This window comes from Melozone crissalis, unplaced genomic scaffold, assembly GCF_028551555.1.
Source record: "Melozone crissalis strain CALT ecotype California unplaced genomic scaffold, PUWL_Pcris_2 ptg000041l_1, whole genome shotgun sequence".
NCBI classification, from domain to species: domain Eukaryota; kingdom Metazoa; phylum Chordata; class Aves; order Passeriformes; family Passerellidae; genus Melozone; species Melozone crissalis.
This window is the reverse complement of record NW_026535819.1, coordinates 6,444,682-6,470,076: the sequence shown is the minus strand read 5'-3', so window position 1 is coordinate 6,470,076 and position 25,395 is coordinate 6,444,682. Positions and strand designations below refer to the sequence as shown.

Here is a 25,395-nt window from a genome sequence, read left to right as displayed (position 1 = left end):
AGAGAGGCAAAACACCCATTTCTGTGGTACAATTTTCTGTAAGTCCCAGCTGTTCATGCATCCGTAACTTTCCAGCTCCTGAAGCAGGACAGCAAATCCAGCAGTGCCCACCAAAGGCTTTTAACCACCAGGTGTATCAATTAGCTCTGGATTTGTGGCTGCCTCAGGAAAACAGTTTCTCACCCAAACTGACCCCTCTAACTGCTGCTTCCCACTGTTATTTATATCATAAATGTCTGCCAGCCCAGCAACTTTCTCCCTTAAAACCTTTTTTTTTTTAATTTGAGGATCCTCCTCATTTTTCAACAACTCCTAAGCTTGTTTTCCTTTCTTCCTTCAGTCTCCACCCAACATGTCCTACTTCCACAGCTTTGAGAAAATCAGCATAACTTTGCATCAGCCAGAGGACATTTATTCTGCCACAGAGAAATCCTTTATGAACAAAACCATTTTCTTCACCCATCCACTCTATAAATTGCTTCTGAAGGATTCCCATTTCCTGCTGTAACAGACATTCCCTCACTGGAGCTGGGGGAAGCTGCATTTCCTAAGTCACTTCATTTTAGTCTCTCACCTTTGGAAGACTCTGCATAAAATAAATGTTCCTTGTTAAAACCCCACAGCATAAACCAGTGCTGTCTCCAAAAAGATAAAAGCATGCCATGTGTTGATGAGAGTTATGGAATTGTGTGTAATAATAATAAAAACCAATAATGGCATGTTCAGATAGATTTAGTTTATAATTTTGCTGTTCATTTGCTCCACCAGTGCTGTTAAGTCCCCTAATTTCTTTCACCACCCAATGTATTCTGAAATCCCTTTCCACATTCACTTCTCAGCAATTACAGTCTTTACACAATTTAAAATCATAAAAAGCAAGTTCCATTTTCCAAATGCCACCCTCAATTCCTTCTGTACATATATGAGAACAGTATCCTTCACAGGCTGCAAAATAAATCCAGAACTTCCAGCTAACTAAACTGCTTTAATAACACCAAACCATTTCCAGCTGTCTCAGGGCTGTGGCACAGACACATTTGTCACCCAGATTACCCAAAGGCCACTTCAGCTGGCTACATCAAATTATTTATAAAAGCCATTCCAGAGCTAAAGATACAGTGCATTAGTCCAAACAAGAAAGCTTTTAAAGCAACTCATTCAGGGGCTGCATTGAGGGTGCCACTGATTAAACCAGAGAGGAAACTGGAAAATGGTGAATAAGAACAGGAAACTGAAACATGGGGAAAACAGGAACTTGAAAAAGAAAAAAAATGCAGAAAGAATCAGAAAATCATGGAATGGTTTGGGTTGGAAGGGACCTTAAAGGTCACCTCATTCCCATGGCAGGGACACCTCCCACTGTCCCAGGCTGCTCCCAGCCCTGTCCAGCCTGGCCTTGGGCACTGCCAGGGATCCAGGGGCAGCCACAGCTGCTCTGGGCAAGAATTTTTTCCTAATATCCCATCTTCAATATCTCAGTATCCTGCCCTCCTTCACCTTCAGGCCATTCCCCCTTGTCCGGTCACTTCATGCCCAGAACAAAGCCTTATCAACATCCCTTCATTTACAAGCCACTTCCTTCAGAAAAATGAACCCAAGAAGAACAAGCCAGAATAAAAATGAGCCACTCCTAATTGCTACCTCTCAGAAACCTCTTGATCACTAAAGTTATGGAAACCACTCTTTGCAGAAGGTGCTACAACATTCCCTGTTAGCAGAGCACAAAATCAAAAGCAACGCTCCCCTTTGTCTGCTCTGCAGGAGCCAAGATCTTCAAAGAGTTTTCAACTTCACTTCTATCACTGCTGCTGAAACAATACACAGAACTCTTTAGCAGACACTGTTTTCCCACCTCTTTGTTTGGGATCACAGTCTGCCTGCAGACAGAAGCTTCATAATTCATCTGGCCCCAGCACAGCCAGCCTGCACTCCCAGAACAGCAAACACCGCAAACTGTCCCCATGCCACAGGGCACTCCTGGCCACACTTCTCAGGAAGCAAGACACAATGATAGGATCTTAATAAAACCCTAAAACTGAGATTTGAGTTTGTGGAAGTGTTCCACTGACCCCTCCACAGCCTGCTCCCAGATGTGATGCAAATCTGGAATTTTCTAGAACACTTTTGCCACTTAGACTTCATCAGTTAGTTCCAAGTGCTCTAGTTGTGTATATTATGAACAAGAAACACAGACTCTCTTTTTCCAAAAGCTGTAATATTTACGAGTGTGTGGTCCCAGGGAGAATTGAAATTCAATTAATTAACGTTCTAAAGCATGCTGAAGTAGGAGATGAAAAGCTCTGAACATTAAGAACAATTATCTAAAATATATTTGGCTTACATCTCTTTTCCTAATATTAAAAATCATACAAAAGCAAGATTTAATATTAGAAATGAAATATATTTTTCCCTTTTTATACATCTATTCCCTAAGTACAAAAAAGAGAATAAACTTACTTCATTTGTTCTAGTAAAAGAAAGTCTTTCATGCTGTTCACCCTTCTTATACACATTTTCTTGCTGATGTTCTGCTTCTGCATTTAATCTTGAATATTTTGACTTTTCTTCTGAGGCTCCTTTTTTGCCTTCATGTTTGAATCTCATGACATTACTCTCTAAAGTCATTGTTTGCATAGCTGCATCTTTCAATTCCACTTTCAACAACTGACTCGCCTTATTAATCTGTGGCACTGCATCTGGATAAAGCTTCTCCTCCCCATCAAAAGCTGATTTCAATTCTGCTCGCTGCTTTAAGAATTTAGCGACCTGCTTGAAATGTTTGAGTTGAGCTCTTAGTTGAATAATCATTTGCCTAAGATCTTTTTCATCCTTTTTCTCTATATCTTCACTTGAACATTCTTCCTCTGTCGTGTTCAGATGATCTAACAGTTCATTTACAATTTTCATTTGTTCTTGTCTGCTACACTCAGGAAAGAGGAGAGAAAAGACATGAATTTAGATTTTTATTTAAGCAAACAAAAATACCTTCCAAGAAACCCTTCTGCTGTGTTGTGACATATCTGAAATTCCCAGGAGGTTCTGTTTTTACTCACTAATGAATTACTCACTAACAGAGTTTTTGGAACCTTTTCACAACATGAATTATATCATAAATTGCCTCATCATGGCTTTTTTCCTATTTAACACAGAAATATGTGTGAAATAGGAGAAAAGTCATATGAAATATGAATGGATTCTCAAAAAGTTTACTCTCTACCTTAAAAGTTAATTTATACCAACAGCACACCAGACTCTAGGCCATATAATCATAGATTAGCCCAAGTTGGAAAGAACCCATCAAAGTGCTACTTCTGGGCCTGATGTTGATTTTGTGTGCAAATCTACTCCTCCATGAATTTCTAATGGAACAGGGAAGATGAAAAGTGAGAAATCAGCCAAAAAGCCTACAAAACCAGCTCATTACAGACACCAAACTGCCCCATGGATAACTAGCAGTTCATGGACAGCAATGTTTTAAGAGAAACTGAAGCCAAATAAGAGGCATTTAAAGCACAAGCAAGCTCTGAAATTCTAGAGACAATTTCATGTGTCCAATAGAGAGCAGTTTGTGCCATTAAACATATAAACCAGACTTTTAAACAACTGCATTTGTATCATTTAGCATTTGAAATGGTAGAAGCTAACTAGGCTTTTTATGGCTTCCTCTGGCATCTAATGGCATTAGTGAGAATTCAGCTGTGCAAAGCACAGGCTCATCACCCATCAGCCTGGTCATTTATACTTGAACACAGGAAAAATTACACACTAGAGTGGTGAAGATGACGGTGCTAGAATTACTCATTAGCCAACTTTTAAGTAAAGATAACAAATAAACAATGTTTTCTCTTCATTTCTAAGGGAGTAGTATCTCCTCATTCACCACTAACTACTCCTGTGACAACTAAGACAATTTATGCCTGTTGGGAGAGTTTTAAATAGTAATGTGAAAGTACAGAATTGCCTGAGTGAAGCCAAGTGCAGCATGGTGAGCACAGAAACCAGGGTTTGACTTGTGTAACTCCACTGGAGATTCTGCTCCCAGCACTGAAAAGTCACAGAATTCTGCACATAGTCAGTCCAGAGACCAGGAAAGCAGCTAGAGAAGGAAAAGGAGCTACAGGACAAGGAAAGGAACATGAGAATGAGCTACAGCAAACTATAACTCAGTGCTCAATCAGATTAAATGGTGTGAGCATGAAACTGGGGTAAATCAGTCAGGGTGTGTGGTTTTCCTTGCTTGGCATTGCCCAGTTCCTATGGAAATGAGCATTTCAGTTGGGAATTGATCAAATCCCAGTGTAACACACACACACACACACACACACACACACACACACGCACTTGAATTCCAGGGGTGCCAGTAGGGCTTATATAGATTTAGGTCCACAAGTGTTTTTTCTTACATGAAAAGTTACCCAAGAACTGAGAACATAGCTCAGCCAGTCCTACACATGGAATAACCCTTTAGTCAAGTGCAGGAAAGATCCCCAACTCCCTAAACTGAGAGCAGCAAAGCCCTGTCCAGATGTGCAGCACCATCCATTCAAAATTATCCCTGTAAAAAGTCACTCCAACTCCAATTCCTCCATCCTTAGATCCTTTTACATTCTGTTTTTACAGCAGTAAGGTGTTGTCCCTTCCACCACACCACTCTTCACTGGCCTGTGCTCTCAGATATTTTGGTTTTTCTCAAGAAAAATAGCAGCTACTGTCAAATAAGCCCTTTGACTCTGTTAGACCTCACCCTGGAAACAATCAGTCCCTGCACTAAAGCTCCCTGGATCAGTAACTTTGCAGAGTTTCTTTCTTGGAATGGGGTTTTTTTTTAAGGATTTCTACTGATAGTATGTTTCCTAATTACTTAATTGCATGATAGACTAAAATGGCTCTGAAGGTGCCTTGCCAATCTCTCAGGTAAATTAGACAGTGCCATTATCTAAATTCACTTTAGCAAAATTACCTTATTCTCCTCTCAAATAGAAATACTGTCAAAAGCAGTACTCACGTAGATTCCAGCACAGATGTTCTATTTTCTCTTGGAGGAGATGTGAACAAGTTCTCTTCTGCTTCATGTTCACTCATTCCTGTTCTCAAGTGTTTGTCAGTTGTATCATGCTCAAATTGAGGCTTAATTGGGCTCCCATAATGTCTGTCTTTGCAGAAACTCTCTGAATAGCCTGATGGAGTTATCTGTTAAAAAATTGCAAACATTGTCTTATTACACAGGTATGTAATGTTCTATTAAATTCAGGGCTGTAATCTTTCTGTAATCAGGTTCTGTAATTCCTGATGCTCTTTATCTACATTAAGAAGCACCCACAGATATTTTGCTGACTATTTATTAATGGAAAAACTAATTAACATCTATTTCATATGATTAATTCATAGGGATCAGTTGTTTAGTAAGGAGTGAGAAGATTTCCCTGAAGGTCTTTATCTAACAAGAGGTATGAAACTTCTGGAATGTTGCCTGCAGACTGCAGCTAACAATTTTATTAGCTCAGCTTTGAATCATTTGTATTTACAGTGCAGATTCTGTCCTGGGATCTCCAGATTCAAGCCCTGATGTCTGGGACAGGACAAAACTTGGAAGCATTTACAAGCTGCCAACTTTCTGTATAAAACAGCATGGATGTGTTATATAAATTCCAAGGGATTTCTACCTGAGATCTCCACAGCCATTCAAACCCCAATTAAACAATCAAAATCTGCAGCAATGACATGAGAACTCAATCTGGGCCCATCTGGGCACAATTCCCATCAGCAACAAGAGCCAAAAGAGTTTTAGAATACATCACTTACCTGTTTATCCACCTCACAAGGAAAATCCAAAGATACTTGAAGGCATACCTGGTAAACAGAGAAACAGAGAAATTATAGATTTCATAGAGGAAAATATCATCCTTCTTCAACATTACAAACCAGTTTGCAACCTGAATTACTTTATGATTGCACGATGCTTTATCTCACATTGATTAGATTGAGAGGCCAGCAGATTCCTGTTTGTATGAAAATGCAGTTTACCATTTACCAAGTTATCAAGCATTTCAACCCTAAAGATCTACAGAATTTTTGCCTCAATCACAGCAAGTGAATCTCACATAATTTGTACTCCAGGCCTGCCTGCAATGGAGGCAGGAGATCAACCTGAGTGGATGTAAAGGAACACAATTTCAAGGGACTCTGTTATCCCCATTCAGGGTGACTATGAGTCCTCAAAAAGAAAACAATGAAAACAATCTTGAATGCAAAACCAGCCCAGAAACACAGCAAAAAGCTTCCAGAAGAAAACATTTAGTTGAAAACAAAATCAGAAACCAAGACAAGTATGTTTTGTTTGCAAAATACTTTATGCTCTAAGAGAATGAAGACATTTTAAAGGCATGCAGAGAAGACAGCACTGTCCCAAAATGTTCCTACCTGACTGACCCTCTCACAACACTGACTGTTCTGCACCTTCTTGTCATTGTCACCATCTTCAGGCTGCATCACAGGCTTCTCTGGTGTTTCAAGACACTACACAAAGTATGGAATGATGCGAAAATGTAGCACAAAAAAAAAATACTGTGATATGAAACGTGCATAAATAAGTCAGTGATATGTCTTAAAAGAAAAATAAAAAAGCCTGTAATACAAAGTAACAAACACTGAATTAGATTCCTTCAACAAGATCAAAGAAAATTAATTTAAACCCCAGGAATTACTCATATCAAATAAAGTGAAACTTCATCTTATACATTCCTTCATTTTTATTTAACCCTTCCTCCTCAGAATTTATAGAAAATATAAAAACCATTTAACCTCTCATGGCAAAGGAGCTCTGCATCCTCAGTCGTGTCCCCATTCTGCCTGTTTTATTTTCCAATTTCCAGAATTTATTTTTATTTGCTACACAATTTAGGCTCTTCTCCAGCATCCAAGAAATAGATGCTTTTAAAACTAAGCACATGTGGCTTGCTGTACACTAGAAAGATTTACTGTGCCACTGAAGGTTACAATCTGCTGTGTCTATGCCTGAATTTGCCCATTTGCAGCAAATGCTGCCAAATCATCTTTTAGTCCCTGTTCCCCACAGAACCCATCTCATTGCCTGAGCAAAGAGGAGGAGGAGGATTCAGCTTTTTTAGGAGCAGCACCCAAATCCCTGATATCAGCACCACTGAGAGCAGGAGCAGAACCCCTTTGGATGCTGTTGAGCACTTCCAGGGATCCAGAGGGAGCCATTCCCTGTGTCCTGTCCCTCCATCCTTGTCCCCAGTCCCTCTCCAGCTCTCCCTGGAGCCTCTTCTTGTCCAGGTGAGCACCCCCAGGTGTCCCAGCCTGGCTCCAGCCCATGGAGCATCTCTGTGGCACCTCTGGAAACTCTAATTATGCCCAATCCATGGGCAGGACACAGCCCTGGCACAGAGGATCCCAACCTGTGTGGGACAGAGTTAGTTCTGCTTCCTCAGAACACTGGGAATTGAATGGATGTGTGCGGTTTGATTTTGATTTTTTAACTGAGTATGCACTGAATGTATACATACATAAATATATATATAGGTTAAAAATTATACACACACACATATATATATAAAATATACATACATATAAAATATACATATATACCTATGTATATTTTTTAATACATATATATGTATATAAAAATATACATATATATACTAAATCAATGAGAAAACCCCTTTCATCTCCCAACCCCTTGCAGTATAAGCAAGGCTCATAGTTTTAGGTATGAATTTTAAAAGGCACAAATTGGATGGTGCAGAGTATTAATATATTTGCCTTTTACAGTTAGAATTCTATATGGAAAACTGATTTTCAAGCCATGTTTGGGTTATCTTGGTATTTTCATTCAGACTTGGTTCTGTAGGACAACACAAAGTGAAGACAATTTGAAAGCTGGTGAAAGACACAGAGGGATTTAGGGTATATAACAAGGGCATGTATTACAAAATAATTTTTGTTGTAATCATGGGATGCCAAAAGTCCAATAATGTTAACTATTAGTTTTAAAAAAACCTATTTAGGTCAAATCTTTCCTTTGCAGGTTCAGGATAAATCCTACATTTGTGTATAAAAAATTAACTTATTTGCACATGCAACTTATCCATGCAATTCAACTACATTTTATGGGTCAGCACTATTTAGTATCAGCTTTTCCCAGGCTAGTACTTGGTTTAATAAGTGAGGATTCATTAATGAAATTACTGCAGAAGACCAACAGGTTGTAAATACACTGTGACAATAAATCACTGCACTATGGTCCTGTGTCTGAGAGGCTGACACATCCTGGACTCCAAGGAATATGACCTCATGTGCAACAAAATATTAAAAGAAAATAAGTGTCTTAAGGCCAGAAAGATAATTCTACCAAAAATAAGCTGCCTGTTTGCAAGTATTTCCGTGGAGACTGAAAACCAGGAGAATGTTTCTCCTAAATGAAGCACTGATGTGCTTGGTTTGCAAAGCTCCCCAGAGCCCCGAGGGCTGAAATCACTGAGGCTGCTCCTCTCTGAGAAGGCAGATGTTCAGAGGACGGCACAAAAACAACCTTTTCCTCTCCTCCTTCTCCCTCCCAGCACGAGCAGGAAGCCAAGGAGCAGAGGACAAGGGGCTGTCAGGAATGTGCACATTCCTGATTTGTGCTCTGCCTTTGGGAAGGAAAAGCAGGATGGGAGCACTGTAAGAAGCTGAGGAAGATCCCATATCCAAATTCCTGTTATAACACAGATGTCAGTGTCACCTCAGCACTACCTGCCAACAAATTCTAGCTCAAAAAACACACACAAAAAAAAGTAAGAGGTTTTTGAGAGTGGCTGTTAATATTCAAAACATACTGTTGTGACATCCATAACCCAATATCCACTTATTGCCACACCTGATAGCTTTTGAACTAAAAACTTTTAACTAAAGATCCTTTCATTTTTGAGCTCCATAGTACCACAATCATTCTGACACTGATTAAAATCCATATTTAACTTTCCTATTTCCTTTCCCAGAACGCTGAGGTTTATTTATATTTTACAAGCCTCACTCTGTGTCATTTTCCATCTGATTCTGCAGTTTCTTTAGTGAGCAGCCCTGGATGTACCTGTCATGTCGAGGGGATCCTGTCACGATAATCCTGCACAGGACAGGAATTCCTTTTGGAATTCACTGTGGCATCCACGGGGATGCAGAGCCCTCTGCAGGATAACGAGACAAACTGCTAAAAATGTTAATTATGGAGAGTGCAGGCACCTGGACAGGGATCACTCACCAGCTCTTCTCCCAAACCTCTCAGTGACACATAAATTCACCATTTCAATAAAACCATGGCACACCTAAAGGTCTGTTTCTAATTTTAAATATACTTTAATTAAAGACAGCATGACTGTGTCTTAAAACTGAAGAAGCAAAAATATTTTGGGACAGTCCCTGTATACTTGCAGCACATCCAGGAAAAGACAGAAGCTTTATTCCTGAGTTCTGCAGAAAAAGCATTAATTCCACAGTCCTAGTTCTTGAATCAGCCAGTCCTGCACAGAACTGATTCAAATTATTTCTAATCTTGTTCTTTTGAGTTTAATTCAGGAATTCAAGACACAAAGTACCAGCACCATCATCATTCCTTTTGTATTTTTTCCTTCCTCTTCAATACATTTTGCACAAGGATGGAACTGAAAGCAAAAGCCACAAAGGAACCTAAAGACAAACACTACCAGTGACTAAATTACTACAGTGTTTGAATTACCACATTTCAAGTAATACTTTCCAAGCAGGAAGGGTCACCCAGAACCTCCTAGACACACATGTGGGGACCCAGCACCCAAAATGCTCCCAGTGCAAGGATTTTGCCAAGGTCTCTTCTTCCCCACAGCTGAGACCAGTCCCAGCTTTGGGGTAATGAATGAAACACCCAGCAGGGATTATTTAATTTCCTTGCACCTCTCAGCAACCCACTACAGTGCTGGCCCCTTCTTCAGGCACTTCTCTGTTCTATATGAAGAAACAGCCACATGTTTAGGTGAGCTGAAGTTCAATTCCTTGGGTTTTGGCTACACTGAACCTTCCTATTTTGAAGATCCATCAGAGATCTGAAGGAAACTCTTAAATAATTAGATACAGCCTGAGAATGATTATGCAATAGCAAACAGGAATAACTGAAATGTTTTTTAAGAAAATGCTTTCTTTGTAAAGTTAACTATTTCCCTCCCTTTCAATTGACAAAACAAACAGATCACAGACCCAATTAATATTTAAATGAGTATGTTGCTTCCCTAAAATCAACTTGACACATCACTGAACACTGGCATTGAGCTGCTTCTCTGTCATGCTAACATGTTAAAGTTGTTTACATCATTAATTTAAAAAGTTATTATAAGGAATTAGCAACCTCAGCCCCAAGGGCTTTACCCTCCTGCACTGATGTAAATGACTCCACAACGCAGATTGGATGTGAGATCAGACTCTAAAACAGAAAACCTACCTCTCTGTGGTTTAGTATTTCCAGGGCTTCCTTTCCTTGAGAGTCCTTTGTACAACAACCAGACTGTCTTGCCTTAAGTTCTTGATTAATTGACTGCAGCTCTTTGACCATCAGGAGCAGGTCAGCAACCTAAATAACCAGAGGAAGAACAAGCAGAACTGGTAACATCCAAACTAGTGGGAAAACAAATGATGGCAGATCAATCTCCAGCTAAATGCAAACTGCACTGGGTTAGTGTATCTGCTCTGTGTTCATCTCCCTAGGTATGGAAACATGCTGCTGTATTTGTGAATTAGTGTTCAAGGGACCCTCATTTGGAACACTGTAGTTCACAGTCTGTGTCATTCTTATTAAGTTAACAAGTTTCACAACTCAGTAGCAAGAACAAACCTGAGGGCACTCACACAAACAGCTGATTTGAGAAGAAACATTTAATGCAAGAAAAAAACAGCATTATTGGAAAGAAGCAGCATTTAGGAACAGGATGTTCTTCTTTCTCCAAGCCCCTTTAAAAGTCAATCTCATTCTGAGCAGCTTCACAGACACAGAATCTGACTGGGCAGTTGGGTTCAAAACTCTCTTGGTCACAAAGCCATGAAGTGTATCAAGAAGTTTGGAGAAAAAAGTGAAATCTTTTTATCAGACCAATAAATATACTTGGAAAACCAGGTCAGCTTTCAGTGACACCCTTTTTCCAGTAAGAAATTACCTATAAATAACTTTTGCTATTGAGTGTCCTTGAGCCTTCTGAAGGAACATGCTCAGAGATAAAAGTGGTGAAACCCCAGAATGGCACTGGGACACAATCTGGGGATTTTTTAGGGACACCTGTTCCAAGTAAGACAAACTTCCTTCCTTCAGACTACCCACCTCCAGAGCATGAGCACCTGCCTACAATTCAGCTGTCCCTGAGAAACAGAAAAACTTCACTTATGCTCACTCCCAACCAACCAGATTCAAAATTATTCCTTGTCATGAACTGGTGCATGGATCAGATGTCACTGTGCAGGATCAGGAGAAAGAGAAGAAGCTTCTGAACTTTAATACTGATTCATTGTTTGGGCTGCATATTTCATCTCTAAATTTCAGTTCTCCTTACACAGAATAAAGAACTCACCTCAGGATTATTTTATAACATGCCCTATTTACCAAAAAATTTGCAAATCCTGGGGTGGAGTGTGCTATACACAATATATAGAGTATAGACACCACCACCTCCATGATTAATAAAAGTACATGAAATACACACTGTGGGATGCTCAAGGCAAAACCTTTCTTTGGAGATGATGTAGATGAAGTCTGAAACTTGTACTGAGTCAAAACCTTGAGTCCAGGTGTCCAAGACCACAAACCCTGGCTGCAAATCACTCAGCCTTCAGCTGGGTGTAACAAAGTCTAAATAGTTCATAAAAGGTGGGTCACAAACCACAGAGATGGGAGCTTCAAATCCTTGCAGATCTACCCAACTGCATCTAAAAAAATGTTTCTGTGAGAGACACAGAAACTAGAAACAAAGCAGAATTAAGCCATTAGGAACAGTAAATAATGAAAAAGATCAATACCTTTTTTTTAAGTTCTTCCAGAGACAGATGGTCTATCTGAAGGCTTAAATGGTCTTGTTCTCCTAAACAGATACTCATATAAGATGTTTGATCTCCACAGAAAGATAGAGTTTCATCTGCCAAAATAGCCAAGGCCAGACGTTATTTCAGAAATTCCATTTGCAGGAAAACACAGCACAGAATGCACAGGACATTTCCAATAAGAACCTTCCAGTAAGTCTGTGGGAGGCCACTCAGAATGTTTCATTCCCAAAATAAGCTTTCTGTTTAATTGAAAAAAATTTGTCCTCATATTTCTTTGTGCTTCTGTCACACAGACTTGCTGCATTTTCTGTGGCTGTATTTTCTGTGGTTATCAGCATGAGTTGTGAATGTTATTCTGAATTATAATTTACATATTTAGCATTACAATTAGAAATAATTTTTAGGAAGGATAAGTTAGGCATGAACAGTTATTCTATTTTAACTATAGTTTAACAAGGTCTCAAGGAAAAATGCCAGGTTAGACAAAGTTAATGAACTTATTTTGCTTTTGGGTCAAAAGAATGCAGTAATTGGATTGAAAATAGTTACTTATTCATTGCCTCTATAACTGCAGGAATTATTTATGTTTCAATAAACACCTGTTTATTTACAATATAAATGGCAGACAATTCTAGAAATAAATCTCATTAGATAGGGAGAAAGCATAACTAAATTAGGACAAAGAAGAGACATGCAAATCCTTCTCCCAGTTCTGACACTGATCCTGTGGCTGCTACAAGAACCCAAAAGTCACAAATCATTACTAATTTTCCAGCCTTTATTCCCACCAGCCTCACCCTCAGCACAACAGCTCCTGAGAGTCCTGGAGTGTCCACAAGAACCTTTGGCCCACCCTGGTTGTTGATTATCTCTGGGCTTTTGAGGTTGGAAACTCTGAAACAGCTGAAGTTTACCTTTAGTCACTTATCAGAGCTGTCAAGTGCTGCTAAAATTGAAAATCTAAGTTGAAAGGGGAAGTGAACAGGCTTTACTGTTATTTATATATCCCCTATGGGATAAAACAGAAACATCTTGTACATATGCAGTAAACTATTTAATGATACCCACTTATATTATTCTTTTCTATATCTAAGAATATACTAAAAACACCTCCCAAGACATACAGCAAAAAAGCCAGAAGCTAAGCTATATTTAAAAGCTCTACTTTTTCTGAATTACTAAGTAACAAAACTTCTAGGTATTTTTTTTCTTTCTCTGGAAATGCTTCTGTTAGGAGGAGGTCAGCAGTGCCTGAGCCACAAACTCTTTGGGAAGTGATTACACCCCATGGTCAGAAAGTGATGCCATGGCCACCAGGTGATTCCAAGGCAGGAATCTCTGATTTTTGTGGAAAACAGTCAATTCTGTGGGTACAAAGCTGCAGGCAGCATGAAATGATCCCTGCAGTAGAACTGCCATGGAATTTCTAACATTTGCTGCATGGAAAGAGAGAAACTCTCCCTCTGTATGTGCCCTGATTGCTCCAAGGCATTCTGTTACAAATCCACCAAATCATCTGTATAGAAAGTCAAAAAGAAACCTTTTTGCACCTTTCAAAAAGAAATATTTTCACACCTTTTTTTACTCTCAAATATTTTATCTCCATGCCAGCAAACTGACTGTAATAAAACCACTTTTCTTTTGTGCTAGAGGAGGGTTGGGGTGGGCATGGATACAAACCTTTGTGATTTTTCATGTCCTTAATCTGATCTTGTAAAATCTTCTGGAGATTCCTGTTACCTAAAACATCTTCCTCCAGTTGTTTTCTCAACATGAAAATGTTGTTCAATTCCACTTGCAAGCTATTTATACTGGGGAAAAAAGGGGACAAATAAATCTCTGAGATTCAATTCAAAACATTTTGGTGTGCGCTGTTTTTTCTCCACTCAGGCTTGCAGCCATTCCCCACTCCCCATGGCTGGGTTTCATCCCACACTTCCATCATTCTGATGCATAAGCACAAACAAATCCCTACATAGAAAGAGGAGATTAAATGTTTACACACACAGCATTTTCCTGCTCTTTTGGGCTCTGCTGCCTAAATCAGCTTCCCCATGACAGAGCTCTTCCACCAGCCTCTTTCTGAGCAGTTCTTTTTAAGGAAAATCTAAATTACTATCTTCTAAAAACTGTGCCAGAAAAATATCATTATCACATAACGCTGATGGCTTTGTGTATTCCATTATGTGGTGACCATGGAAACTTTGTTCCCTTGCCACAGAGCTCCACCAGATAATCTAATCCTGCACTTAGGAAAAATATCAAAAGATTCTGTTTCATTGAACATAGGACCCAGACATAACTAACTGTTTTATTTCTTCATTTATCCACAGTCTGTAAAAAGATCCTTTGAATTCTAAATTGTCTCAATTGTCTCAGTTACCACAGTGGGGAATAAATGTTCAAACTTAGAATTTATAATTTTTGAGGTGAATTAATTTTTAAGCAACTTTGCTACTAAAGCTCTTCAGCATCAGCTGCCCCTTGCTACATCTTCCCACACCCTTCAACTACATCAACAAGGCAGTTCTGATCAATCTGTAAAAATATTTTAAGTGCTGAATATAAACTAACCTGAAATTGCAATAAAATGAAATAAATTTGATTTAATAAAAAATAAATAAGAAGCTATTACAGAATTCTTTGTATTATTTGTTCTTGCATTTACTTCACTTAGTGTTTTAAGATAAATTAGGCTGCTGCAGAATTTCCAAGCCACTACACCAAATGACAGAGAATTCAGTGATCTTTAAAAAAATTTCAATCCACCTGATGGGAGACTGTACAGGAGCACAGAGCACATCATACTTGCATGAGAATCACAGAGTACTGCAGATGCACATTAATTAAAAGGCTACATGTATGAAAAGCTTCTCAGTCTGTCTCCTGACAAGTGTGCTGTTGTCAGGGGCTCCTGCACAAGAAACTACTGCTTTAAACAATTCTTCCTCATACAAGAGCTTCTTTGAAGTGAGAGCTCTCTTAAATGCTCAGCAAAAAAAGATTAAGAGTAAAACCAAACCAACACATGACTAGAAGCCAGGTAAGCACATTTTCTCCTTTCCATGAGTTAAAGGTTTTATAAGAACAAGCCCTGATTCCCCTCTTGGAGAGAGAAGGAATGTCTTGGTCCTGACATCCAGTAATTCATTTTGAAAAATAACCACCCAGGTTGCTTAAAATAAATATTGCCTAAAAGAAGATGTCAGCAAGAAAACAGATGTTTGCCCAAAATCCATGTCAGTGCTGATGGCAATTAAACCCAGCTTCCTCATCTGTGTATCTGCAGGGCTTGTTTACCCATTCCCCAGAAGTTTGGGATTCAAGCCTTGATGAATTTTCCAGCATGTCTCAACCCCTAAAACTGGGAGATGGAGGAAAAAGAGCAGCTCCAAGCCCTAGCTCACTGCGCATCCTCTGCTGTTGTGGCACAACAGGTACTGACTGCTCCATGCACTCTAAAATCACAAAATCACAGAATTCTCAGGTTGGAGGAGACCTTCAAGATTGAGTCCAACCTGTTCCCTGACACCTCAACTCAACCCTGGCACCCAGTGCCACATCCAGGCTTTGTTAAACACACCCAGGGATGGGGACTCCAGCACCTCCCTGGGCAGCCATTCCAGAAATTTCTCTCTCTTTCAATGAAAAACTTTTTCCTGATATCCAACCTGAATTTCCCTTGGTGCAGCTTGAGGCTGTGTGGTCTGGTTGTGTCAGTGCTGCTGGAGAAAGAGCCCATCCCCATCTGAGTACAACTACCCTTCAGGAAGGTGTAGAGAGTGATAAGGTCACCCCTGAGTCTCCTTTTCTCCAGGCTGGGCACCCCCAGCTCCCTCAGGGGTTCCTCACAGAGTTTGTGTTCCCAGCCCCTCTGGACACACTCATCTCAACATCCTTCCCAACCTGAGGGGCCCAGAACTGGACACAGCACTCAAAATTCCACATCAGAGATCAGGAGTAATGATCCTGATCCTACAGAAGCTCATTCCAAAAGCCCAGTGATTACACCTGCAGTTCTGGGCTTGCTTATTTGAAAGGCATTCTAGAACAGCCAGTTTAGAGCTTTGCTGTCATTGCTGTACAGAACGTGGAGCCTCTCCCTGCCCACAGAGCCACTGCCAGGTCCCACTCTTCATATGAAATCAGAAATAATCTCCATCAGCTGACTGCTAGCAATTACTTTTCATCAGAATTTTTTCTAGCATCTAAAGCAGGTCCAAAACTGGGAGATGGAGGAAAAAGAGCAGCTCCAAGCCCTAGCTCACTGTGCATTCCTCTGCACTGACTGCTCCATGCATTCCAAAATCCCACATCAGGGATCAGGAGTAATGATCTTGATCCCAGAGAAACTCATTTGAAAATCCCAGTGATTACACCTGCAGTTCTGGGCTTGCTTATTTGAAAAGCATCCTAGAACAGCCAGTTTAGAGCTTTGCTGTCATTGCTGTACAGAACGTGGAGCCTCTCCCTGCCCACAGAGCAGGAGTCACTGCCAGGTCCCACTCTTCATATGAAATCAGAAATAATCTCCATCAGCTGACTGCTAGAATTATTTTTCATCAGTATTTTTTCTAGTATCTAAAGCAGGTCCTGAGCTGTGGCCAAGCACAAGCTGGCATTGCTGCTAAGTGCTTAACTCACACACAGATCTCATCCAGTCTAGTGCTACTTCTCTTTATGGTTTCCAAACTACAGTGGCCTATAAAACAACTGCAAAATATAAATAAACATCCCCCAAAGCTGGCAGGTATAAGCCATTGCTTTCATGAGCTGGCTCTCAAATGTTTTAAATACTTCATTCAGAAATTTGCAATTATAGCAGTAAATTATTTATAAAACATTTCAATTTCATTTGTCTACAGACTAAGAATTTTCTTTATGATAACATTTCCTCCTCAACTGCCAAGCAATAACAGGGTACAGAGTAGGCTGCAGATTTCTTTCTGAATTGTTGTGTTCTTTGATTCTAAAAGGTTAAAAACCACTTGGTCCTGCCACCCTTTTCAATGCTTTGCACTGAAAGTGTACTATGCAAACTTCAATTACTCTGTTTTGTTTAACCTTCTCCCAAATCTTGCATATTTATATTCTCATCAAAATTCTCACAGTGTCACTTTCAAGATAAGCATTATCTGTATTTTAGGAGTAAAAAATGGCAAATTGTCCAGTGCCCAAAAGTTCACTGCAATTTGGTTTTACAACAGATGCCAAAACAAAAGACCTAAGTATGGAAAATCCAGCTGCCTACTTTGGTACATAAATTGAAACAGGGCTCATTTGAGATTCCAATCTAAAAAGAAACATTTTAAGTAATTTAGATAATAGAAACTAACTTACATAAATATTTCTCTTTAGAGACTACTACAGAGAGCTTATAAACAACTGGCCAGAACAAACTAATCTCCACTAAAGCTGCACATTTTTTACAACTTCTGACTTTTGCCCTTTGAGTTCAGATTATCCCCCAAAGCAGAAGCACTTACCTATCTGACTCCTTGAAGGTCTTCACTAGAGTAGAATAAATATTCTGTTCTTTCCTTAAAGCAAGAATCAGCCTCTCATACTCAGCTTCTTTATTTTCCTGAATGAAAAGAAGAACATCCTGTGTTTACAATGTGATTTTCATGTCCGTGCCCATGTGTGTGCTGGTGTCCTGAAGCACTTGTGGAAGCAGCTGAAATCCCAGTTTTCTGAACAGGATCACCAACAGGGATCTGAGAACCACTCACTGTCCTTGAATCCAGCTGTTATTGAGGGAGGCAAAGAATGTTTCACTGTGCACCCACCATGAGTGGATCACACACCTCAGCAGTGCCCCAGCATTTCTGTCACAGCCTCAGAAATTTCCCCCATCCGCAACAAAAGTATCCTCACTCCCAAAGTTCCCACAACAGGAACAACCTGGCAGGCAGCTGCCCCAGAGGAGGGGAAGGGAAGCAAACAAGCCAAAGCTCCAAGCACACATTTTAGAACAAGTCCTCTTTGTGTTCTGGATAAAATTGGCTTTTTTGAGGTGAGGAGATCCAGAAAATTCTGTTCCAACTCTGCACAAGAAGGGTTATATTGAGCTCCAAATAAAGGATGAACATATCAGATACTCCATAAGTCAGTTTTCTGCACACTACAAGCTGCTGCTTCACTTGTGTGAAGAAAATGGTTTATCTGCAGTCTTGCTCACAGAAAGGATAATATTATTATTATAAGAATAAACATAAACTCTTATGGTACATTCTCAGTAAGGATCCACTAATTTCCCCAGACTTTTTCACTCCAAAACAACCAGAGAGTCACTTTTTCAGCAGGAAGTAAAAAATGCAACTATTTAATGGAGTATTTTCTTGCACTTACTATGTAAAAGTATCTAAGATATCAGTCATTTCCAAAGAGAAAATAACTGGGATATTATAGCAAATTTAGATGTATTAATATCAGGCACAAATTCTGCCTCTGTTAAAGAATTTTTGGTTCTATTTTCTATTTTGACTGAAAACTGAAAGGAGGAACAAAAAAGATGCCACAGCTAAGGGAGAATTTCAGCTAAGGGAACTCTTCAGAGATACTAAATCATTAGTGAACAGATCATTAACAAGGAAGAAACCTACACCCAGGAGTTTTAAGCAGCTGTTATTATTCCAACTGCAATTCCTAAGGAGGAAATTGCAACAAAAAAAAATTCAGCTACAACAGAATCTCGTTAGTTGACACTAAAGATGCAAAGACTGCTAATTTGAACAATCCAGTGTTCTGCAAAGTAAACAGCACAAAAGCAAGGACAACCGGTGTTTACTTTTAATTATTTACACTCTTACTTCACAATATGCCAGCAAGCATGTTAAATAATATTTTGCAAGTGTAATCAAGCTGTGCTCAGGTGACTCCAGTTAAGGGAACCAGCCTGGCAGGTCCTGCTGCAGCTCCCACCACTGATGCTCCAGAGTCTTTGAAGGAGTGACCTTGCCTTTGGACAGGAGCTCCATGCTCAGCTGCCATCATCTTCCTTGAGAAAGTCTCATTATCAAAGAAATGAAAAAGCTTTCTGCACCATTACTGTGTACCAGTCTAATTATTTTAACTTTGCCTGATGCTTTTAGAAACCTTGATACACCAGGCTGCAAACAACATAAAAAGAGACAGGAAATGTACCTTCAAAGGCAGCACATTTGTCCAATGATCTGACCACCATGATGCACTGATGGAGTCAGGCAGTGATTCAAAAATTTAACAATACCTAAAGGCTGCATCTAAGAGACATTTCCAGGTTCTAGTGCAATTTAGACATTAAATACTATTCTGTATCAAAGTGAAAAATCCTGAGCTTCACATCTAATTTATTATCTAGATGAGCAGAGGAAGAGCTCCCAGCAAAGCTGCTGACTGAGCACAGAGAAACACAAAAACAGATGGAGGTGGGTGATCCAGAGGCCAGTAATAAAATAATCTCATGAAAAAAAAAGTTTAAAAGTACATCTTGCAGCCTAAATTAAGGAGTCTTATCAACATGCTGGAATCTCAGCCTTTCAAGAACAGACATTAAGCAAGAAATACATGGGTTGTAATTTAAGTTGGAGAAGTTTGATCACAAACACTGACCAATGACGTAGAAAGCAACAGGAAAAAATTAATCTTTTTACTTAATTTAGTTGTTTCACAGTCTGTTACAAGTTCTAGTGAACTCCTCCATATGTCTGATGCAAACCTTGCAATTATTACTGAAGACACTACAGAATTCTACCCTAATTAAAGCTCTTTCTGAAGCCCTGGCAGAGCACTGTCATTGTGCAGTTAGTGAGCACAAATGAGGGAAGGAATGGCTGCTGCATGAACAAAGCAGTGCCACACACAAACCCTGTTCCTTTTAGGATTCACATGTTGGGTTCTCCATTTGTACCAAAATCTCAGTAACCTCATGAAATCCTCCTAACTCTTTCTGCCTAACAGGAGACATGAGCTGTTTCTTAATTCCAAATGTCACAGGCTATACACAAATTATTAAATTCTAAATTCAACTACCTGGGTAAAGGTTAGCAAAATCACGAGGATGTATTCCTGATTTTTTCAGAATCTTTCATGAATATTAAGGATGAGGATTTGCAGCATGAACATCCCTTTTTTTTTGTACATTATTACTGTCATTTCTAAATAACACGTAGGAGTGAATTATTTCAATCAACTCCCCGACGGTACACAAAACATAAGGCAGCTCTGTAACTTAAATAGACTGTAATGCTGTGGGAGTTAATGAAACATTAAACCTCTTGACACATGGTGTGAGAGAAAATGTGTTAGAGGAGATAGCTGCAAGACATCCAGGACCATATTGCAGTGAAGGATTTATATTCCCGTGAAAGGAGGCAATCTAATATGTTAAAGTCTATATTTAAGTCTGAAATACTATTCCTAAGCAGCAGTGATGGAAAACATAACTTATTTTCATTAAAGGTTCCTTAGATTGTAAGCAATGAAAGTAAAAGGCTTATACCCCCACAATAAATAACTTATTGGCAATGTCACATGAATATCTGGTTGCCTCACTGATTGTTCCAACAACCCTCAGGATCATTTCAAAATCTCTGAAGGTTAAAGGATAAATGACTGAGAGAAGGATATTAGCTATACCTCCTCACTGATCCATCCATTCATCCATCACTAGAATTTGGTCATTTCTTCCAATTTCTAAATTCCTTGTCTGCAAAACACATTTAACTCAGACTTCAGAGATCCCCAAGTCAGAAGTTGTCAAACTCCCCTAATTATCCATACCCTCACTCACTCTCTCTAGACCATGACAGTGGCTCAAAAACCCAAACTCCAAAATTAGAACCTGTAATTTATCTTTCCTGGCCTGGCCAAGGCACCCAGCAGAGTTCTGGGTGTTGGTTGCTTTAAAATTTATCAATACATTAAAATAAACTACAAAGATCTGCTGAGAGAGAGAAAAGTTCTGTATCTCTCCAATCAATTTCTTCAACTTTAAAAGCTCAGTGAGGCTGAAGAGCCTGGTTTCTGTCCCCTCTGGTGGGGAGGATCCAGCTGTGGGTTTGTTGAGAGTCAGTGCAGCACAGCAAAGCCATCCAGGAGTGGCAGGCAGCCAATGAGAGCAGAGCTCTGGCTAATCTGTGTCCAAAAACTGGTGATTAACATGCCCAAGTGGGTCCTTGCAGGAGACAGGTGACACAGAGGTTGAGCTGAGAGGACAATGGGCTGTGATTAGCTATTGTTCAGTCACTGAGTGCACGGAGCAGAGAATGGGCTGTGATTAGAAGGTGGGGCTGGGTGATTTCCTGCCCTGGTTACCCACCTGAACAGAGGGAGGGCTACACAGGCAACTCACTGTTTGATTTCCATTAATTCCCTGTGATTTTCCACCCCAGGTCCCCTTGTGACAGAAGTGAGGTGCATGCGCTGCAGTTTGTTGTGCACAAGTGGAATTTCCCCCAGCCTTTCCCAGACCTTTTTCTGTGTCTGCACATTCACATCACTGGGACAAACCTTCACTGCTGCCCAGGCTAACAGGGCTGCAGCTCCTTTTCTCTGAGCTGGTCACACAACCAGGACTCCACATGTTCTTGTCCCTCCCATGGTTAATTATAGTGCCCAACACATTCATCATCTCACCACCAGACTGCTCAGAATGTGACCCAAACACTGCACTTGTGTTTCCTTTGCCATTTGCTCCCTTTATTCTGAACTTCCTTGAGAAAGTCTTGTTAATGACTGACATATTATCAAAGAAATGAAAAAGCTTTCTCCACCATTACTGTGTACCAGTCTAATTATTTTAACCTTGCCTGATGCTTTTAGAAACCTTGACACATCAGGCTGCAAACAACACAAAAAGAGACAAGAAATGTACCTTCAAAAGCAGCTCATTTGTTCAATGATCTGTACACCATGATGCACTGATGGAGTCAGGCAGTGATTCAAAAATTTAACAACACCTGACTTTTTTTTTTGCTAGAACAGAAGGTAAAGAGAGAAGGAAGTACTTCTAAAAGTAAAATTTTGAATTTTGACCTCTCACTTCAGGTACAAATCTTTTCCATTCATGGCATCAAATACAGTAATGGGCATATATTGCTCATCCTTTTTTAATACACATATTTCTGTACAAATTCTTCTTTGCTTTAAAGCAGTTTTCTTCTTGCCCTGGACATGTTTTCACTCCTACCTGTATTTATCCTCACATTCCATTTATCTCCTGTGGGCACCAGCTCTGTGCAATCTTTCCCCTTATCTGTCCAAAGTACACAAACTCCTCTCTGCACCTCTTTCCAGAAATGCAGATATCCTCCCACTCAGTGAATTATGGCTGCCCTAACCACCAAAAAAACTCCACCTCTTTATGGCAGGCAAAACATCTGAAAGTAGGGAATTTAGTGATGCCATATAAATTTATCAGAGCACAAAACATGGTGAATTACAACATATATCAGCCAAAGTCAAAATTCTCTTCAATCTGAAGTTCAGGTACTTACCTGCAAATGATCATTTAGCAAAACTCACCTCCAGCTCCCTGACTATCTTGATAATTGACTGTTGAGTCTGTGCAGCACATTTCTCCTTTACTAAACCCTCATTTTTCAGTTCAAGTTCTTCATTAGCTCTTAAAAGGTTCTTGCACTTATTCTGGAGCTCCTGCAGCTCTGCATCCTTTTCTTTAACTGTTCCATCAAGTCTCTAACAAAAGAAAACAAGTAGTTTTACAAAATTTAGTCTAATTTGAAACTGCAAAATACAAAACCTAACAAAGTTCAGAAGAATATCCAAGGATGACCTGGAACATGTTATTTACACACCTTGTGAAAAGAGCTCAATTTAAGACATCAGAAGTAAAATAAAAAGATAGAAAGAAGCTTTCCCTACCTATGCAACCTTCTCAGTATTAAAAAATGAAGTCAAGGCATGCACCTTTGTCTCTAGGTGATGAGCAACCTCATCTCCTCTCTGCATTGCTGAATACCATCACTAATTTTTACTCTGTGAAAACTGAGCAGGGCCCTGTTACCATTCAGGCAGGAACCTTCCCATCCAGGACATTTGGGGCTCCCAGAAAAGGAGATAAAATATTTCAGTATCTATTCATCAATTTCCACTTTGTGCACAACAAACTGAAAATCATGAGCACTTCAGAGCTTTTACAACACTGACAATCCTACATAAGTATTAGTAAAGCTTTCTTCCCCCTCTGTCCACACGCTTCACAAAACCCTAACAAGAAATCCTGGGGAATGTCACACACTCTGTAATTACAGGTCTGTTCTGCAAATACAGTATTATGAGAAGTGAAGGATTATCTTCAAAATCAACAATAACTCCAACTACAAACGTGATTTTGTAATAATTCCCCACACAAAATCAAATGATAACATTCCATTTTTCATTTCAGAGTAAGTCTACCTACCTCAAGCAGCAGATCCTTGTGATTGACACTGTCTGTCAGCTGCCTTATAACAAGTTCTTGGCTCTGCAGCTTCTGATTGCTTTCACTCAAAAGAATATTGTAATGGTGTTCAACTGCTTTTTCTTTCTCAGTCATTTCACCATGTAATTTCTCTAGTTGATTTCTAAGGTCCTACAAAAAAAATGAAACTGAATATGCAGCAAATCAACTTTCAAGAAAGTTTAAGACTAACAACCCACACTGTCACTGAAGAATGTACTGAAGCCACTTTCTCTTGGCATAAATGAATACAATTAAAGAAAGAACAACTTTCAAATGAGATGTCAGTATTTTCTTCCATAAATCTAGGTTGTTGTTTAAATGCTTTTCATACAAAATGGCTGTTCTCCAAGGCTGTTGGGAATATTATGCACATAGATGTTGTCAGAATGAACATTCATTTCTGAGTCAATTTACTCTCTGGCTAGAAATAGGAGAAAATTGCTTACAGGTGATTCAGTTTGTCATTTGCCTTTTTTCTCATCACACCATGAAAATTGTTGCACACTGGTTACTCTGGCATCAAACAAAAGGTCAGAAATGTTAAAAACTTTTTTCTTTTGACAAGAACACAAACTTCAAATGACCAACCAGCTCAAGCTCATGATCAGAAGGGATGAACAGAACTTGATCTTGACTCTGGCTCTGCTAATTACTTCCTGCAGCTCCAAGATTAGCTGTGTTAGATCTACATCTTAGCTTCCCAGGAGAGAAATGTGGACATTCTGCTCCTAAACCACAGGAACAATCTCTTTCAACAGCTTCTACACAGCAGCAAGCCCCAAGGACTCTGAGATCTGTTAGGACCAACATGAAATGCTGCAATGGAAGAGCAGCAGGTCCTGGGCTGCACCAAGCACAATCCCAGCTCTCCTCTGCAGCCCCACAGATCTGTCCCACTCCAGCTGAAAATCCACAGCTCTCCATGGGCTTTCAAAGTCTGGCCACCTGAAAAGCCTTGGCTCCCAAGAAGTAACATCAAACAATTCCTGTTCCTGACATTCCAGGACAATCACTGCATCTATGTGAATATATGAGATTGTTAGCATGGATTTATAGCCAGCTCACAGATAGAATGGAAAACATTTAAGAGCACATGGCAACAGGAAAATTTCCAACTTGGCTTCTCTGTCCTTCCACCTTCTCTCCCACCACCACTGTTTGTGTCACTTCCAACATTTTTGCTGGTTGGTTGGGAGTTTCAACACTGTCAGCTGAAGGAGACACCAACCTCATTTTGCATAAACACCAACCTCATTTTATAAACTCTTCCTCTACTGCACACATTGTGTAGAAGAAAGAGAGGTAGAAACTTGTAACACAGGAGCTGTTACCTAAAATTAAACAATTAAAACTTGCAGGAGACTTTATACTATCTAAACTTCTGTTCAGACCCAAAGAACCAGGTAACACAGCCTACATCTTCAAATAAATGTTTGCTATTTATTCCCCAAAAGGGCCCATTTGTGAAGTAGCATGAGCCCTTTAAATAGTTTGCACATATGGTAGTCACTTATAAACTTTATTTTTACCTCCAGAGGGATTTAAAATTTAATAGTTGTTTCTTATTCTAAGTCCAAAGAAATAGCACTAGTGACATTTTAATTGTAGCCTCTTTACAAACTGTTTTATGTCCTTTCCTTGACTTAATTACCTTGCTTCATGCAGGTTCACATCAAATCCTTAACATCACTTTATTACTTCACTGTTTGATTTCTGTTTATTTTGCACATTAAATGCAAAATGTCATTCACAAAGCCTTTTGGTTTCCTTTCTTCATTTTAGCTTCATCTCCAGGATTCAGCTAAGAAACACCTAACAGCTCCCAAAACCCCCTCAAATGTTATTCAAAGAATGATTACACCCTGACCCTCAGTTCTACAAACTGATTTTTTTTT

General features: G+C 39.5%; 1 protein-coding gene across 1 annotated transcript in view; it reads right to left on the bottom strand.

The window, feature by feature from the left end:
- The window catches only part of CDK5RAP2 (CDK5 regulatory subunit associated protein 2), a 71,352-nt gene that overhangs the window by 29,164 nt on the left and 16,793 nt on the right, over positions 1-25,395 (bottom strand). Inside the window, 10 exon segments of the mRNA XM_054284215.1 lie at positions 2,458-2,920; positions 5,006-5,190; positions 5,803-5,850; positions 6,421-6,516; positions 10,469-10,597; positions 12,031-12,146; positions 13,735-13,865; positions 17,541-17,638; positions 22,561-22,734; positions 23,459-23,629. Of these exon segments, the coding sequence (XP_054140190.1) occupies positions 2,458-2,920; positions 5,006-5,190; positions 5,803-5,850; positions 6,421-6,516; positions 10,469-10,597; positions 12,031-12,146; positions 13,735-13,865; positions 17,541-17,638; positions 22,561-22,734; positions 23,459-23,629 (1,611 nt within the window).